The sequence below is a fragment of the Musca domestica genome, unplaced genomic scaffold (assembly GCF_030504385.1).
Source record: "Musca domestica strain aabys unplaced genomic scaffold, Musca_domestica.polishedcontigs.V.1.1 2, whole genome shotgun sequence".
Classification (NCBI taxonomy): Eukaryota; Metazoa; Arthropoda; class Insecta; order Diptera; family Muscidae; genus Musca; species Musca domestica.
Window position 1 is genome coordinate 3,403,257 of NW_026712249.1, and position 19,372 is coordinate 3,422,628.

General features: G+C 39.5%; 1 protein-coding gene across 14 annotated transcripts in view; it reads left to right on the plus strand.

The window, feature by feature from the left end:
• Window positions 1-19,372, plus strand: part of LOC101891667 (smoothelin-like protein 1) — an 82,185-nt gene that overhangs the window by 53,387 nt on the left and 9,426 nt on the right. For 8 of the 14 annotated variants that reach the window (XM_059121651.1, XM_059121650.1, XM_059121659.1 and 5 more), the window contains 3 exons: window positions 11,828-11,941; window positions 12,122-12,197; window positions 14,078-14,512. In XM_059121651.1, the coding sequence (XP_058977634.1) occupies window positions 11,828-11,941; window positions 12,122-12,197; window positions 14,078-14,512 (625 nt within the window). The other 6 variants (XM_059121656.1, XM_059121657.1, XM_059121658.1 and 3 more) reach the window with 4 other exon arrangements.

Genomic DNA, 19,372 nt, shown 5'->3' on the forward strand with positions numbered 1-19,372 from the left:
ATGGCTTTGCCCCGAGCTCATTTTCCAATATTTGTGAATGGAATATTGCGATTTGTTCAGCTTACAAGCCATTTTTCGGCCACTGCGACGCGGGTTTCGATCAAGTCGTTTCTTTACTTTTCGAACCATTTCTGCTGATGTTGCTGTTTTCTTCCGTCCACTTCCTTGACGTCGAGCTACGCTACCAGTATCACGGTAACGAGCGATGGTACGAGACACAAAAGATTTATTCACATGCAAAAATTGTAAGTCGTTGTAAAAAAATCAATTTTGACCTACGCATGGATAATAAAACTGACAGCAAATATGTAAAACACATTCCGTCTGTAAAGTCCTCGGATGCATTTTTTTACCGTGGTTTCTTGATTCTTTCGTTTCTTGATTCGATTCGTTTTTTGATTCTTTTAGATATTTACCTATGTTTAAGAAAATATTCGTCAGTATTTAAAAAAAATACAGGGATTTCTTTCTGTCGTTGAAATTGTTCAACAATTCTTTTGCTGCTCTAAATCCGTATTATCCACTTTTGGGACTTGTTTTTGGTACGAAAACAAATTATGAAAATATAAAAAATGGCAATCATGGTTCGACCACTCTTGTATTTGAACCAAATGTGCCATCCATCCGTCCATCCCACGATGACTATTCATCCATCTATTTGAGATTTATGTCGACTATTACACCTGACATTTTTCATTCTTGCGATTTGTTCCTCTTCCTTCTTCTGCATTTCGGTTTCATTGTTTCATTTAATTTACATCTTTGACGATAACAGCAGTAGAGATAACAAAATTTACGCCAAATCAAAATAAAACTAAAATCACACAAATTAAACAAATCGAATAAGAAAAATAAATAATAGAAAAAAATAATAAAATAAAACACGAAAAACAAACAGCAAAAACAAAAAACACACAAACGACTGGCCACGAAAATAGAACATTCGTTCACTATTTTTAACAAATCCGTTGGATAGCGAAGAACAACAAATTTAATGTTTTGTTTGAAATCGAAATTTCCGAAAAAAAGACGCACACACAATGTTAAAGAGAGAGGCAGAGGGAGGCAGTGCGGACGAAAAGGGGAAACCACTACACATACTTCCCAGAGCGGTAAATCGCTCTAAATTTATGTGCATGGTTTCACCACCTAAATGAAAAAAATATGTTCCGTTTTGCATAATGGGTCGAAGTTGCAGACACATTTGTCATTTGTCCAATAAGATATTGGTTCCAAATAAATTATCACCTGATTTTGGGTATGAATCGGTAAGCATGCAACATCTTTCAATTTGGAGTTCTATTAAACAAGTTAAAAAGTCTCAGTCGGTTTTGCCGACAGATGTATACCCCGAAATAGGTTCCATACTCATCACAGGTTTATGGTCAAGAGAAATTTCAACATATAGAATCGCTGATCTGTTTCGCAAGTTATGACAAATATAAGAATTGAAAATTGTCATACTTTGTGGTGAGGTATCGAAGGGGTTGGCAGATATATATCATCTTCACTTTAGATCTTGTGTAGCAAAAATCTTGGTATGTGTGCATCATGAAGAGAGTTGGATGCTTCTTTCACTTTCTTTGAGAGTTTTGTTTTTCAAAATCTTGAACCCTATGTGGGGTAGGTACCAGAATATAAGATCCGATCTCTATAATCTCTATAACAGGTCTTGAGTTGATGGAGATATTGAGATGTATGAAGTCTGACTGGATCCGGATATAAGCTTCGTGGGTATTCAAAATGTGGACCCTTTGTGGGGAGATACCAGATGGAGTGAACCGATATATCCCATCTACACAGCAGATCTTGTATTAAGAGAAATAATGGGATGTGTAAAATATGAAGGGAATCGGATGCTTATTTCGGATTTTACAATCGTTTGGTTATTAAAAACTTAGACATTTTGTGTGGGAAGTACCAGAAGAAATTTTGCGATCTATACCGTCATTATAACAGATTCTGTGTTGATACAAATATTCAGATGTGGCAAGTCTAAATGAAATGGATATTCAAAATTTCAAACTTTTGTGAGGGAGGTACTAAAAGAAGTGGAACGATATATTCCGTCTTACTACCAGATCTTGGGTTCATAAAAATAGCAGGATGTGTGAAATTTGAATACAATCGGACTTTTACGTCATATTTTATAAGAGTTGTAACTATTAAAAATGTTGATCTATTGTGGGGGAAGTACTTAATAGAGTGGACCGATATTGTCCATTTCCGCACCGGACCTAGTACTGACGCAAATATTAGGATTTGCAAAGTTGGAGCAAAATTGGATTATCGTTTCTCTTTCTGTGCAGAAATATATTCTTTGAAAATTTCGTCCTTTTGTGGGGGAGGTACCAGAAGGAGTGGACCGATATTGCGAACTCGTTCTAAGTTTGACAAAAATATTACGATGTATCAAGTTTGGACCAAATCGGATATTCCCTTCGAGATTTATCGTGCGCACCAAACAGACATACAGACGGACGGACATCGCTAGATCGACTCCAAATGTCCTGAAACGGATTTGGCCAAAGAGACCTAGGGTCTAAAACCGTGATTTCGACTTTGTACGTTTTGACCGTATCAAATGATATGGCTGAGGGTATAAAAAATGTAGGTAAAGAATGGACAACTTCAAGTCAATTCTGGTGCCTTAAAATTACTACCATTAGGAAAAGTTTGGAATAAATTCGGTACTTTATTCGCTTAGTATGACATTTTTACGGAGTGCCCAAAATAAGTTACCTTCGAGTGAGTGATATCAACATGAAATGAAGACAATTGAAGAAGTTAGTAAGTTGAAGTTGAAGTTAGCAAACTCTCAATAGAAATTTTCTCCCTAATGCAAGCCACACACGATACAATCGTTGTTACAACTTAGAGGGTAGCAAAGTTGTACGCTTCGGCCACAGACGATACAACTTTGTGTAAAACCTCTTTGCACAACTTCACTTTTCGTAGACTTTATTCGAATTAAGGTGGCACCGGAAAAAAATTCATGTGCTATAATTGGCTCAATAGCCTTTATTTCGTATTAATTTTTGAAATTCCATTTTACTATTATTTTTATTATTATTTTAATTATTTATAAATTAAAATTCCATTTTATAAATTGAAATTCCTTTTTATATATACATTAATATCACACATTTGATTGGATTTCGTGTTGTTTTGATGTGCGAAACAATGGTCTTGCCTCTTCAAAAATAATCACAAAATAATATTGTATGCGACATGCCCACTAACGTTACAATCGGTTGGTACAACATGTCAAAATTTTTTTTTTGATTTTTCGTACAACCGGGCCACAAACGATACAATCTTGAATACAACCTCTCCAAGTTGTACAACCAGTTGCTTCGTGTGTGGCTTGCATAAGAATTATTCTGTTTGATTGAATATCAGCTGTTTTGCAGTCTTTAAATTTTTTTTTCGAAAAAATTTAATTTTTTAATAATTTTCAGTTAATATGCATTTAACATTGGATTATATTAAATCCTCGAAATATTCATGTCAGACCCAAAAAAGTATATATATTCTTGATCAGCGAAAAATTCTAAGTCGATGTAGCGATGCCATTCCGTATTTTATAATCACGCTATCTTTTGAACGAATTGAGATGGAGGCTACAATTTTGCACACATGTCTATTTTGGCCATAGGCAGGTTAAGTTCGTAAACGCGTCGTGTCTGTCCACATGTTCGCATAACCCATATATAACGGTACTCCTCAATATTAGGTATTTTGATGATTTTAACGACACTACAAACCGGAATTATTTCAAACTCCGTATTTGAAGCTCTTAATGGGCACTACAGCCTCTGACAAACAATTGTGTATACAGATACAAGAAAAAAGTGTCATAAGATAAAACTAATAATTTTTTTAACTTGACATGCCCTCGTAACGTAATGGGTTAATATTTTGACCTATAAACAGTCACGAATGTCAGAAATTGCTTACTCATTACATGGTAATGGGAGATTTTGCTGCTTTCTGAGTCAATAGAAATTCATCTTCTAAACTTCCACAAAAATTATGTTCATGTCAAAGGCTTTTTGTGAGCAAATCAATGCTCAAATAAGGAACTCTAATAGAACAAAGAGGTAAATTTCATTTTGTTTTACTTTAGTGTAAAAATCTGGACTTCACATCATATAGGGTAAGTGTACCAGTAGTCGGCACTTCTAGGATTTTCGCGTTTTTCTGAGTGGAACTTTTCAATTATTACAAAGTTAATTTATTCAGATTCGAAATTTTGTATAGTTTTTGCAATAAATAAAGTTTTAATAACTTTTTATTAAATTTCATGAATTTGTAGTTTTATTAAAACAATGCTTTTTTCCCAGTAGTCGGCACCACTTGCCAATTGTCGGTATGTCATGTTCCAACAGTCGGCATACCAATTTTTTTGTAAGAATAATTAATAATAATAATGAATTAATTCATTAAAATATAATATTTTTGTTTAGTTAAACTGATTCGACGTCTTCATTGTACTTTTCTTAAGAATATGGATTGTTGAGGACCTTCACAGACAAAAATTTAATTTTTATTAGAATAAATCATCTTTTCTTAGCGAAATTGTACACAAAGATAGCGGACAATATATTTGAAGTAAACAAAATATATTTAGTTATGTTATGTTTTATATAAATAGACAAATAATAGTTAAAAACTAATAGAAAACAAATAAAATGATTATATCACGGAAACACACTTTTTCCATTATTCTATTGTTGAGGTTCCTCGATCTGTAAAAGATTGGACGCTGCTTAATGAGTGCTGCAATTACTTCAATCACAGTATAAGTTAAAATGGGACCTATTGATCTACTTTGTTGCATAAAGTTATTGGTAATAGATTTTTTTTAACAATTCTTCAGAATATACCAGAAAGGTCGGGTACATCTCGTTCGACATATACACACGCACAAGAAATCACCCATATGTGCCAAATTTTCAGCTTTCCATTGATTGGATTTATGCCAGTACTTAAGGTGAAAAAAAACATGAGTTTTTCCTACGACAACATCTTACCTACGAAAATCGTCCCATGCGTTCTTGCGTTTTCTTCTCTTCCTCTTCTCTATAATTTGAAATTATTAATTTTTGTAAATATTCCCATTTTTTCAATATCGTTTTTTTTTTGTTTCTTGTTCATTTCTTTCGGTACACCATCATCGCCCTAAAATAAAACCAAACTCTTCCATTAACAAAAATTTGGCCGAAAGCCAATAGCTTATCATGCGCCGTCTTCTGCTTCTTTGTTTATCTTTAATTATTAAATGAAAAATACTATATTTTATATATCATCGAATAAAATAAATTCCCTTGAATTGTTTTCTACGTCATTTCGGAGGATTTTTAACCACCAATTCGACATCAGACCATTGTGTCGAATGGCCAGCTAGATAATGCATCTTGGCCAAAATAGAAAATGAAACGGAACAAGAAGCTCACACAGAAATAACTTCAAAAAATATTTCTAATACTTTGATTGCTTGCCTCTAGAGCTTTGTGGCGAAAAAAATCTGTTCGTAAAAATACCAAAAACTCGCCGCCAAATAAAAAACGGAACAACTAAAAATGCATTTTTGGTGTTCGTTTTTTGACGTTTCGGAGAAGCCCTAAATAGTTTTCTAAATTTAAACTTGCAATGATTACAAATTTAATCTAAATTTTGTGAGTTTAGTTTCGAGTGAGTACACACTTGACTGCGTATGCACTTGCGCTGCACAGTGTACTCACCGCATGGGATGGATGGGGGGTATGGGCAGGCAGCAGCATGCATTCCTAGATGTTTTTGCGTGCACGCACTAAATGTACCTATTTTCAGATGGATGCTGCATGTATCCAATTTATGTGAGAATATTGTAGATATGCACATGCATATGTATGCATGTATGTATATTTCATATGCTCTGTATCTGTGCGTACTTAAATAAACATTAACACACGTGCAATCACAGATACAGGTAGTGGTGGTATTGAAGAAAATATTTCACAAATTCAACAGAACCAGCAGCAAAAAAATTCTCACCGAAAATATTCGTCTTCTAAAAATATCATTTGGAAAGAATTGTTGCTACTGGTAGACGATATAAATAAATACATACATATTTCTAAAAAAGAAAAAAAAAACGGATGAAAGTTGAAAATGTATATCATACATCGGAAAATATTATTAGTTAACGTTGATTGACATACGAATAAATAGTATCACTCTTATTAGGATTATAATTATGTCAATGTTTCAATAATACAGAGTGAGATAAGAAAAAACGCCATAATTTTTACATTTTTACGGTCAATGAAACCGTCACACGCACCCCGAATGTTGCTCTGCGGTATTTTGGCCCATTCCCGGCGAAGCGCTTGCTTGAGGTGATCGACACTTTGGTATTTTCTAGTGCCAACCTTGCTCTCCAAAATACTCCAGACAAAATAGTCCAACGAATTGGTATCCAGAGATTTTGGTGGTCATTGTGCGCTGGAAATGAAGCGAGGAACCTCATTTCGTAACCATTCTTGGGTGGCGCGTGCTGAGTCCTGTTGGAATGTACACGGTCTGCGGCCAAAATGTTTGCGTACTCAAGGCTTTAATGCACCCTCCATAATATTTTCGCGATAATATTCGCCATTTATTCTGATGCCACGGTCGATTAATACGAGCGGAGAGCGACCATCGGCTGTTATGGCGGCCCACACCATCACCATGGCCGGCGCTTAAGTTCTGGTGGCCAACCGTAGGAGCACATTTTTAGCTGACCTCTTTGGCAAGCAAGCACTATTATTTTGTTTGTTTACAAACTGCTGGACAATGAATGTTTCCTCATCGGAGAAAACCAAATTCGGTAGTTCACCATCTTCGCCCAAGCGAAGCAACTCTTTAGCTCTTTTGAGTCTATTTTCATTCTGTTGCGGTGTATGTTCTTGCATTTTTTTGAATTTCAATGCCTTTACCTCGAGCTCATTTTTTATTCAATATTTGCCGAATAGAATATTGCGATATGTTCTGTTCAGCTCACGAGCCATTTTTCGGCCACATCAACGCGGGTTTCGATCAAGTAGTTTCTTTACTTTTCGAATTCGAATTTCTGCAGATGTTGCCGTTTTCTTCCGTTCACTTCCTCGACGTCGGGCTACTCTACCAGTATCACGGTAACGAGCGATGGTACGAGACACAAGAGATTTATTCACATTTAAATGCTGGAGTGCTCTAACGATAGCCACTTATGGCTTTCCAGCCAAATATAAAGAGACACTATCACGCTTGAATTCCATCACGAAAAACTTTTTTCTGGAAAATTCTTACCAAAATGCTTTTGTACGCATGTAACCAAAATAATGAGCTGTCACTGGAATAATTTTAAAAGCTGTCGGATGAGTGGCTTAGAAATGACAGCAGTCAGAAGTTGGTTGCAGTTTTTTCATCTCACCTGTATACTGGGAAATATTTTCCCAAAATTCTTTTTTATTTGAAAGCCCAATCTTCCCGATTAATAATCGAAAATAATTTCATTCAAAATTCAAAAGCTGGCCAGGCAGAAGCCTGCACGATTAGTCCAATTTTTAAGCACACTATGGATTGTGTGCAGCTGTATTTTAGCAATGGCTTCACGAATATTGTTCTTTAAAGCGTCGATTTTATCTGGCTGGATAGCGCAACACTTATCTTTGATAGTACCCCATAAATAATAGTCCAACGCTGTCCGACATCAACACTACGGGTGATAATGCGATCTTCAAAAACAGGGCGCAAACCATCGAGTATAGCTTCGGCTGTGTGGCACGTAGCGCCATTCTGTAGAAACCAAACGTTGCCTCCTCAATTTTTATGAACAAAAATTCGTTCATAATGGACCGATAACATAAGAGCTACTCCCTGCCCATTTCGAAGAAAAATGTCCATACGGAGCTGACGGTATTTTCCTTCTTCCAAAATACGTACGTAATTTTCGCACACCTTCTGCACCATTGCCAATATTTTCAAAATAATGTCGCAATATTTCTCAGCGTTGTTCAAGCGCATACCCGACCATATTCGCTCAGTGGAAGCATAAGCTATTTATCTCTCAAATCAGACATTAGCTAAATATTATCATTCTCAAAATAAGCACTAGTTTAAAAAGAAAAAGGTGTATGGCGGACCCTTTATTTCTCCTGAAGGACATCGACTCACAGTCGATGAATTTTAAATACACATTACAAGTTTGACTTAAATATACTTGACACAAATTACTATAATTCTAAGCTTTCCTATTTAATACTCCAAGGGATGTTACAGTATCGCTACATCTGTTCATTCTGATGACAGTGCGGTTTGTATGTTAAGGTCGTCGTAAGTATTCTTTGCTGATAAGCCTTCTGCTACGATACACAAGCCGTGATAAGGACCCAATTGAGGGTGATGTCCAGTAGCAACAGCAATTTTTGGAAAGCCTCAGAGTACAAACGTTGCATCTCCTTAAACCAGGGGTTGAACAACGAGTGGTAGATCGAGTTCGTCTTCAATTCAAAATTGACATCATTTTTCAACTGGACCTTTAAGAAAATTTGCCACCCAGAGTTTCCAAAAATAAGAAAAATATAAGTCTTTCTATGAGTCAATATCTAAATACCCACTTTATCCACCAAAAAGCCAACTAATTATATATTTATCCCATTTGCTCCATCGTTTCCTCCAAATCATCATTCATTCCCTTTGCCCTTAATGTCACTTGGGTCATTTACCTGTTTATTGTGAAAATTAGCATTTTCTTCACACCAAGGTGGTTTCGATTTAATTTTTTTTTTGTCTATTTATTTTCAAATAAATTTTGAAAATATTTGCAATTTATTAATTTCACACCCACTCTAAACAACCCAACTCAGCCCCGCCATAAATCCCAATCCAATGAATGGATGGCCTATTACAAATGAAAACATTCAATTTTTCACAATTTTCAAAACTATTTCCCAATAAGGCCAGACGATTTAGACATTGTAGAAATACATGAGGATTCGTGTGTGTGTGTGTGTGTGTGCGTGTGTGTATTTCAGAATGGCATGTATTGGTGGGCGAGTTCTTAAAATAGCCTTTCGTCTTGAAAAGTGACGTCGTCGACATTCTCTGTGTAAAATAATAATAGTGGTTGTTGGGGAGAATAGGAAATGTTCAAATCATGCCAAATTTTTGAAAATTTTCAACTATCATTAGAAAAAAACCAAAACATTTTCACTCGACAATCGATCAAGAGACGACGACTACGACGACGGATGGCTGGCTGGCTGGCTGGCTGGTTGGCTGAGTGGCTGGCTTGCTTATTGACCACATAGCGTTTACAAATTGTGGCATGTTGTGTCGTTGGCGGTCTAGTGCCACCGTTGATGATCGTGGCCAACCAAGAGGTGTAAATTTAAAATTAAACGGATTTCAATGCGTCAAATTAGTTTTGTTTTCGTTTCATTTTTTGTTTTTCTGGTTTACCGTCATTGCATTTTCTTTTTCATTTTTTGTTTTTATTCTCAACAACAGCATGGGACGGTGGATGAGTGATTAATTGTTGGCCGATAGGCTAATGTGTTTTCTTTTTCTTCGTTTCGTTTGATTTCTTTCCGGTTCCTTAATTTTTGGTGATGGGGTATTTTAATTGTTTTGTGTTTTTGTTTTTATTGTTGTCTTTGTTTTCTTTCTTTCTTCTCAATGGACAATTAATTTCCATTAAATATTGGTCGTAGAATGCAGTTGCCATTACCTTTTTTGTGCCAGTCATGTTTTTTAACACCACCAACGTGGGCTGCCATATCCATGGCGTGGTATAACAACATCTGTACGTACATAGCTACACACAAACGTCGCAATTTCCCTTTTTTCGTTTTTTTTTTTTCTGTTTTTGCACTTGTGCAAATATTTTCAATCCATAAATACGTCGCAAATTGGACGAGGAACAAAAACAAATGCGATTTTAATGAAAATCTCGTTCGGCTATTCATCATTATTAATCCTCACAATGTTGAGATGTTCGGCAATGGAAAATGTTAAGAAATTTTAAGAATTTCATATATACTGTAGGCAAATGGGTAAATGTATTGAATATGGCCTTTTATGGTCATCAAAGATTTCGAACTAATAACTCGAAGCCAAAGGTGTTTGTTAATGTTCTACTCTTGAGAAAATCTTATCCTCTTCTGCTCGTTAGTTTTTTTGGTTGGTTTTTCATGGGGAACTAAAAAAATATAACGACTTTTATATAACCTGCAAAGCTTCGAAATAAGTTTGATGTTATTTGATTGACTTTAATTTAAAATAAAGTATACTGCAGTGGCGCCCAACAGTAATCACCACTCACAAAAAAAATTGTTTCTAAGGAAAAATAAACCAATTGTATAACATATGAGGATCGTTAGTGGAGCATGAAGCATCTTTTGCAGATTTCATGACAAATTTTCCTGTATTTTTCTTGAAACGAACCAGTAAAGAAAGGTCGAAAGTTGGCCGGCCGAATTTATGATACAAATAAAAGTTTATATATCGAATTTATGTAAAGTCAATCATACCAGCTGTGATCCTTTTTGAATGCGTATTATGGCTTTATAGCAGTTATCATTATAAACCGAGAAGAACTAATCAATTACACTTAATTTGACGGAGGCATTTGTATCTCTCGACTTTAAGATCAAAAGTATATCGAAGCTATAGCTATACCTGAACCGATTTTCACCAAAATGCAATCGAAACCCGCGTCTTAGTGGTCGAAAAATGGCTCGTGAGTTGAACATATCGCAATATTCCATTCGGCAAATATTGAAAAATGAGCTCGGGATAAAGCCATTGAAATTCCAAAAAGTGCAAGAATTTACACCGCAACAGAAAGTAAATAGAATCAAAAGAGCTAAAGGGTTGCTTTGCTTGGCCGAAGAAAGTGGTGAACTGCCGAATTTGGTTTTCTCCGATGAGACAACATTCGTTGTCCAGCAGTTTGTGAACAAACAAATTTATCGTGTTTACTTGCCAAAGAGGTCAGCTGAAAATTTGCACCTTCGGTTGGCCACCAGAACTCAAGCACCGATGGTCGATGGTCGCTCTCCGCTCGTATTAATCGAGCGTGGCATCAGAATAAATGCCAAATGTTATCGCGAAAATATCCTGGAAGCTGTATTAAACCCTTGGACACGCAAACATTTTGGTCACAGACCTTGGACATTCCAACAGGACTTGGCACCATCGCACTTAGCACGCGTTACTACATGAGGTTCCTCGCTTCATTTCCAGCGCACAATGGCCACCAAAATCTCTGGATACCAATCCGTTGGACTTTTGTGTCTGGAGTATTTTGGAAAGCAAGGTTGGCACTAAAAATTATCAAAGTGTCGGTCACCTCAAGCAAGCGCTTCACCGGAAATTGGCCAAAATACCGCAGAGCAACATTCGAGCAGCATGTGACGGTTTCATTGGCCGTTTGAAAGCCATTATTCGTGCTAAAGGTGACCAATTCGAACAAATCCAAACTTATTCTAATTCGTGATGCTGTTTCCGATATTTGTTGCTTTTATTCAATAACATTTAAAAAACAAAAATAAAAATTATGGCGTTTTCATTTGTTGCAGTTTTTTTTTTATCTCACCCTGTACTTCCTTTCAAAAAGAGCAAATTTCCCAATAAAAATGTTTAAACTCAGTCAAAATTTGCTATCGTTTACTGGATTTTTTTGTACAAATTGTGAAAACTTATTGAGTTATAAAAAACAATTATTACCAAATCCGATTATTGCTATTTATACACACAGCTTTTAAGTAATTTATAAAATGTTTCTTACCACTTTCTTTTTTTCTCTTCCAATTTTCAGGTAAAAACTACACGTGTAACGAAATCCATTAAGTCGGGAAGCTCTTCTTCACCAGTTATAGAGACAACTTGTGATATCGAGGAGATCTGGGACGAGGAAATCCTAAAACAATTGGTAAGTTGTGAAAGAAAAATATTCACACATTTCAAATCATGACTCATCAAGTATGTAATTATCTCTGAAGACTCTTAACTTCAATAACGAATGATTTACAGTTTTCCATTGTTTTTTTCTCTTTGATTAATTATTGTTCATTCTGTATTTCTTTTTTCTTTAACCCTTGACATTTTCCAGTTGGAACAAGCTAAAACATACGAAGAACGCCGTAAAATACGATCACGTTTGAGGGAACTTATGGCTGACCGTGCAGGTATTTTATTAATTTCCTTATATTTATACTCTATAATTAACAAATTAAGCAGGTGATGTTGCTCAAATGAAAAAAATATTCTTCTTTGGAATTCACGACCGGAAAGTGATATAAAAGAAAAAACTAAATTTTTGGAAAATAGGGGATATTTGAATTATTTCATTTCCTTTTTTGTCAAAATTTTCAATTTTTCTTTTATGCAAGTTTCTGGACCTGAGTCTCGGTTTGAATGTGGTAATCGAAATTTAGTTTAGATTTTGCAAAGTTTCTCTTTGACAAACTATATATGATTACCGGTGAAATATCGTCATATGAAATGAAAAACAATTTCCAACACTTGTTCCCGAACTCAATCAAATCTCTTGAGGTAATCCTCAATTTCAATTTCTCTATATTTATTACTTTTGTTTTGCTATTTTTCATTTCACACGACGACATTCCACTTCAAGTTTCAAAATCCTGCAACAACAAAATGTGCCTTTTATTTCAAGCAAAATTTTAGGTTGATATTGACAACAAAATGGTGATGGTATTAGAAATTGGTTGTTCCTTTTTCAGGCGAAATATTCTAATTTTTGATTATTTGGTATCCATTAAAAATTTGCTACCAAATCCCCTTTCTTAAAATGTGCGGTGTTGTATTTTTTACGATTCTTAAAGAAATGAAGGGCACATCTTCCTCGTCGATTCAAAAAATTAAAATTCTCGTTAAAACACCTGGAAAAAGTCGAATGATGTTTATCGATTATGTGTCCCACTTAACGCTACCCCGCATCCGTTCATCCGACGACAAAGTGAAATCAATTCTTTAACATGTGGATTTCTCTGTATATTTGCTCTATTCTAGATATTAATTGATTTTCGAAATCCAATTGATTTGGCATCGGCGAAATCAGTGAGAGAAAGAGAAGAGAGAGAGACAGAGAGAGAGAGAGAGCAGTACAGAGAAACCAGCATTGAGATAAACAAACAAAGAAAAAAAAAACAATTGTTAAATTTGGCCATAGGTTGTACCCCCCCAACACTCACTCACCCACAAAATATTTCCATTGTTCTGCACACAGGCATATTTCCCCACGACTATGCGTGTGTGTGTGCGAGGACACGCGTGAGCAAAGGTGTGCGTGCGTGTGTCGAAAAACAATAGCCAGAATAGCGAAAAGATGTAAGCATCATCATTCAAAATAATTTTTATTTTCCTGTTTCGTTGTCACTTTTTGGATATGTTTCGATCACTGTCCTCCTCTCTATTCCAGAGAAACTAGAAAACCAAAAACAAAAATCAATTCCAAAATCAATCAATCAAACAACCATGTGTGTGTGTGCCGTTTCTATCTATCATTCTATCGTTCGTTCGTAATAATTCGTTAGTCCATTGTTTCGATCACCAAACCACCCACCACAAGTGCCACCCACCACCACTACCAACAACAACAACACCACCACCGCCACAACTACTACCGACCAACACCATCATCGCCATCGTCGTCACCGACCAAAATGTGAATTTCACATTGAATTGAATTTTTGAAAATCATTTCAAAAACATTCATCGTTGCGTCCATCGTCCCCAGACGAAGAGAATGAGAGCAAGGAAGTGATCGAGAGCAAGAGTGAGAGAGCGAGAATCGAGACCAAGAACATCGCAGACAGGCCTCGCTGATGGCCTTTACAGTTCTCAAAGCAAATCAGATATCCCACCATTCGCTCACAATACCACCACCACCTCCAAAGCGATCTCCCCAAGATCTTTCTCATCATGCTCCTTCCTCTCTATTATTTTTTCTTTGTTGTTGTTGTTGTGTTATTGTTTTCGTTTGTTATTTTCGCCTTAACAAAATTTTATTTTAATCGTTGGCTCATAAATTTCCTATATTTAGAAAAGAACAGTTGCCAGCAGACAGGCAAAGAAGAAGGAGAATCTGCTGCTGTTGCTGTTGTAGCCGCTGGAAAACGCGTCGAAGAACTAAAATCGCCTGTTCAGAGGAGTGAAAGCAGTGCCAGCAGTGAATACGAAATAATTGAAGAGGAAGTCACCTGCACGGAATCCGAATCGGAAGAGGTTAAGGAAACCGCAGAGACTACTGCACCCCAAAAGGAGGAAGAATTGAAGCAATCCTCGCAAGAAGAGGAAAAAGAAGATACAACTTCTGCACCACCAGACGTGGTGCCCACCGAACCCCCAAGTACTGAAGAACAGTCCCAAAAACAAGAAGAACAACAAGAAAAAGAGGAGGAGAAAACAGTAGAAGAAACAAAGGAATCTGACACTACAGACTCCGCCAAAGAAACCACCGACAGCTGCGCTGAAAAGGGTGAGTCGCCTGCCATGCCCACGCAGCAAGGCTCCATGCATCAGCAACAAAACAAAATGATGCAAGTCCACCAGGCAAATAATCACAAGCTGGCCAGCCAACATAGCAGCAGTCCAGCAGCATCCTCTAAACTAAGTAGTGATCGTAGTCAAATGCACGCGCCCTCGAATAACAAACAAAGCTCCTCTGCGTATCTGGCCAACGGCCAATACGCCAAGAATCCAACAGTGACTGTGACAGCAGGCAACACAACAGTTAGGGATCTAGGCAGTAGTAGCTCGCTAGGAGCATTAGGTAGTAGTAACAACAACAATAGTGGCAGTAGTAGTAGTATTAGTAGCTCCCAAAGACAAGTAGATCGACTAGGTGTGCCTCAAAAGGAGGACTCGGGCACAGAGAGTGGTGAAGATTTGCGTTTCATTGCGGCCGGTCTGCGTGATCAGCTGCAGATGAAAAGTGATTCGAATATCATTGATGACGTCACCTGCGCCCTAAGCCGTTTGGAGGCGTCGCTCAAGGAAGGCAAAGACATCTCGGTGGATACGGAAAAACGTAAAGCCCTTTTGGCCTTGGTTGGGCGGTTGCAAGCGGGTCTTACATCGCCGGAAAAATTGGCTGAAATCGCTGCAGCCATGTCAGAACTGGATGGCAATGATCCTATCTACGGCGAAACATCGTCTCCGGAAGCAGATGCTCACCGTTCCAACAGACAAAGATTTGCCAAACGTCGCAATCGCATTGATCGCCACACTGTGGGCGTTAGCCGTGAGGAACTGGCCGATGCCAGACGCTATATGGAGGACATGTTGATAATGGAGAATATATGTCAAGCCACAACGCCCGAGGCAGCAAATAGTAATTCCCCTCCGCAGTGGTTCCCGCTGGAGAAGAATGCTTCTACCGGCTCTATACTAATGCACAACAACAGCGGCTCGTCGTTGGCCATGAGGCAAAATAATTTCCTCAATGAGAATTACGTGCAGAGTGCGGCGACGAATAACTCGCTGCTTCCCAACCCTCAATCGGCGGGAAAACGTAGACCAGTATCTGGCGATTTTTCCGTCAGTTTTGGTTTACCTTCCACCACATACCAGGACAACTCGAACACAGCTCAGATGCAGACGTCCTATGTGGAGGAACGCAATGCCGAAAATGCTTCGTCCGATTCAAACTCAAAATTTGCCCGGTTTACGAATAAAAAGCAGCTAATGAAGCGGGCCAACACCATAGACATTGCCAAAACGAAGCGTTTTAATTCCGACTTGGATACAGATTCGGATGCTGAAGATCGGTCACAAACAATTGGACTCAAGCGCACGGTACACCCCACCGTCAAGAAAAGAGTTTCGAATGTGGTGCCTCCGTTTGAGCCGAAGACCGAAAATGATCGCAAATTCCTTGCGTTCATCAACAAACAAAGTGATAAGCCGGGACTGGGTTGGACCAACTCACGTTCCGTTTCAAATTGGACAACCAAATTCGGGTCGTTGAAACATACCTTTGAGGCTGGAGGTAGTGGCACAGTTACAGCGGCCAAACCTCCACAAATTCCCTCACACATCCACCCCAGACCAGCAGTACAGCAGCAGCAGCACCACGTGCCAAAGCAGCCTCAAGCACCGGTGCAAAATTATATGAGCACAAATCAACAAATTGCTCAACGTTTGCAGCAGGAAGCGCAGCGTCAGGCCGAGGAACGGCGCATAAAATTGGAATACGAACGCATGGAGGCTGAGCGGCGAGAACGTGAGAAATTAGAGTTGCTTCGTCAACAACAGCAAAGGGAACGAATGGAAAGAGAACGCCTGGAGAGAGAATACTATGAACGAGAAATTAGGGAGCGCAACCAAAGAGCCGCTCAACAGAGTGCCAGTGTGAATGTTCCCAAGCCCATACCCATCAATGAGTTCAAACATGCACCTCAGTCTGTGTTCAGACCCATCGATAATGGCGATAGCCAGCAGAGGGGTATTTACAAACCAATACCACAGCTACCCGCCGGTCCACACAGTTGGCAAGCCCCCCTCTCTGCGGCGCCCAACAGCCGATCACACGAACCTTTGTCGCCCAGCAGTTATGCTCCACACACGAGACCCGACAATTCGTTCATAACCACCCCGCCACCATCCTCCAAGTCACCCATAGGCTTACCTTGGGCATCAAAGCCCACTGTGGATTCTAGTAGCTTTAAGAGTAAAGCCAATAAATTTGAAGAGCGTTCCAAATACGACAACTACAACAATGGGGCCATGCTCCAGCGGCATCACTCCCTGCGATCATCTAACATGAATGTGATGCCAAATGATGACTTTAAGAAACGACCATCGTTGCCAAACACCAGTGATCCCTTCGGTGTACAGCGCAACTTCCACAGTGATTATCCAGCCAATCCTCCCCTGTCGTATGCCACGACAAATCCTCCACTCTCATATGGAGGATCGGCTGTACCTGAACCCCCACCACCAACAAACATCTCCTTCGTTTATAATAATCACACTTCGAAGCCAACTTATTTGAGTTATCCTTGTTTGCCCACCGCTGTCATGGAATCCGGTAACTATGCCCGTTCCCGCGAGGACTCACTTACCAATCCCCAGGCTGTGCCATTAGTATTGACCAGTGCCAATCCATCGTACTGCCCACCACAACAACCCCAACCTGCTGCCAGGGAATATATGTCTTCATCCACCTTAGATGTGATGAGTCCACCGAACAGTACCCTGACAAGTCCCAGTATTCCTGCAATGCAGCAACAGCCGCTGACCGATTACACAGATGATGACTTGGAATCGGAAAATCTCACAGAGTATAGGGCCGTCAGCAAGGTCATGGCTAAACCGCAATCACAGACAGCTGTGACCGTGGGCAGACGCACCGGTCATGTTAGTGACGACGAGGTCTATGGCAAGAACTCGAAAGCGGCCAAGAGTCTACTTTCGACGATGAAGAGCATTGGCAGCAAAACCAATGGCGAGAGTAAACAACGTCCACCGGTTTTACAAACAACCAAACGTCCCGAGCCGGTAACCTCTCCCCAGACGTGCCTTTCACCCGATGGTCGTGCATACCAAGCACCCATGGTAGATCCCATCTTTCCAGATCTAACCAACTTCGAACCAAATCGTAAGCCGCTCTACGAGGGCAGCACAAAAAAACCTCAGGCAACACCAACTCCCTATGGTCAGCCCAGGAACCAACCAACAATGTACAAGAGTCTGGAAAACATAGCTAAGCGTGTTCCACCGCCACAGCAATCGCCTGTTGCAAATCAAAACCATGCCCCAACATATGTCCCCAGACAATGCCCATCCCCGACACCCTATGTCAGTGAGACGCAGACTTCATACGTCGTCACATATCCCATCGACGACACCACCGATGATGAAGATCAAAGCAGATACTCGTCGTACAGCCGCAGTAGTGATGCTGTTCCCATGCGCAGATCAAGGAACACCAGCGAAACATCTACCCTTAGTTCCACGACCACGGCTCCGATGGTCTATAGCAACCATGTGCCCTCGCCGAATACCAGTTGGACGACAAATCCCATTAATGAGCCCACCATAGTTGCCACATCGGGTCAAAGTTTCTATGAACCAGCTCAAGTACAAGGCTATGCAACGAGCCAATCAAACGCTCCAACCACCTTATCAAAGGCATCGCCATCCTATCAGACCCCTAAGATGTCAACACAATATCAGCCATCTTCACCGGCAGCCTATACCAATTCGATGCCAGCTCCCTACCCGGCAACGACGACGACAACGCAATATCAGTCCACTTCGCAGGTATCACAGCCTTCTCCTACGAAAACAAATTATACCAGTCCTCCGCAGTATCCAACCTCATACCCCAGCAGTCAACAAACCAACCATTATGAGGTCTCGCAACCGCAGATACAACAACAGCTTCCCGCTCAAGTACCCACTAACCAAACAAAAACTCCAGTCATGCAAACCAGTCAACCGGTTGTAGCGCCGCAAAAAACGTCATCGGCAACCCCAGCCAAGTCCAAGAAAACCGTGACTTCATCAGCCTCCAAACAAACGCAGGAGAAGGTCAGTATCAAAACCTCTTTGGCCAACATGAGAAAGTCGGTAAGTGAAGACTATCAGGACGTGAAAAGTGTGACAACAGCAACCAGAAAGTCGAGCATCAGCAAGGACACTGCCAGCAACAAAGTGGAGCAAAAGAAAATCGAAAGCCAAACAGCTACAACCGATGTTCGCCGCAAAAGTTTAGGCAGTACTGTGGAATATCAAAAAACCGAAGAACGCCATACCACTGCCATGGCTACAAAACAGACCGTGCAGCCAGAGCAACAAATTTACAAATCCTCCGCCCCGCCAGATACGCCTGACATTGTAAAATCATCTCTGCCCAAAGATGAAAATCAGCCGATTCTTAAAAAATTCGGTCCACCCCAGAGACATCATTACACTCCAAATTCGTACCAAAGTCCCCTAGGCAAAGGCGATACAACTACAGCGACCACGGCGTCCAAAACAGAGCACCACGCGAAAAGTGTCAAAGTAACGGCCACCAAATCAATTCTCAAGACATCGGCCACAACGAAAGCGCCCACCGTCATTGAAAAGCCCGCTTCCCCCGAACCCGAGGAGGAATACATACCCCGCAATATTGTCTACAATAACATTCACGCCTTCACAGCAATGTCGGCACGACGTCCCGACGAGAACCGATCTCACTTTGAGCCCGTCATCCGACCGAACAAACTCAGTAAGTCCGATTCTTGGAATCAAATTGTCAACCTGCAAAATCAAGCATCCGCACAGAAATTCGTACCATCACCCACAAATGAACTGAGACGTACCAAGTCTGGCCACACCCTGAGCATAC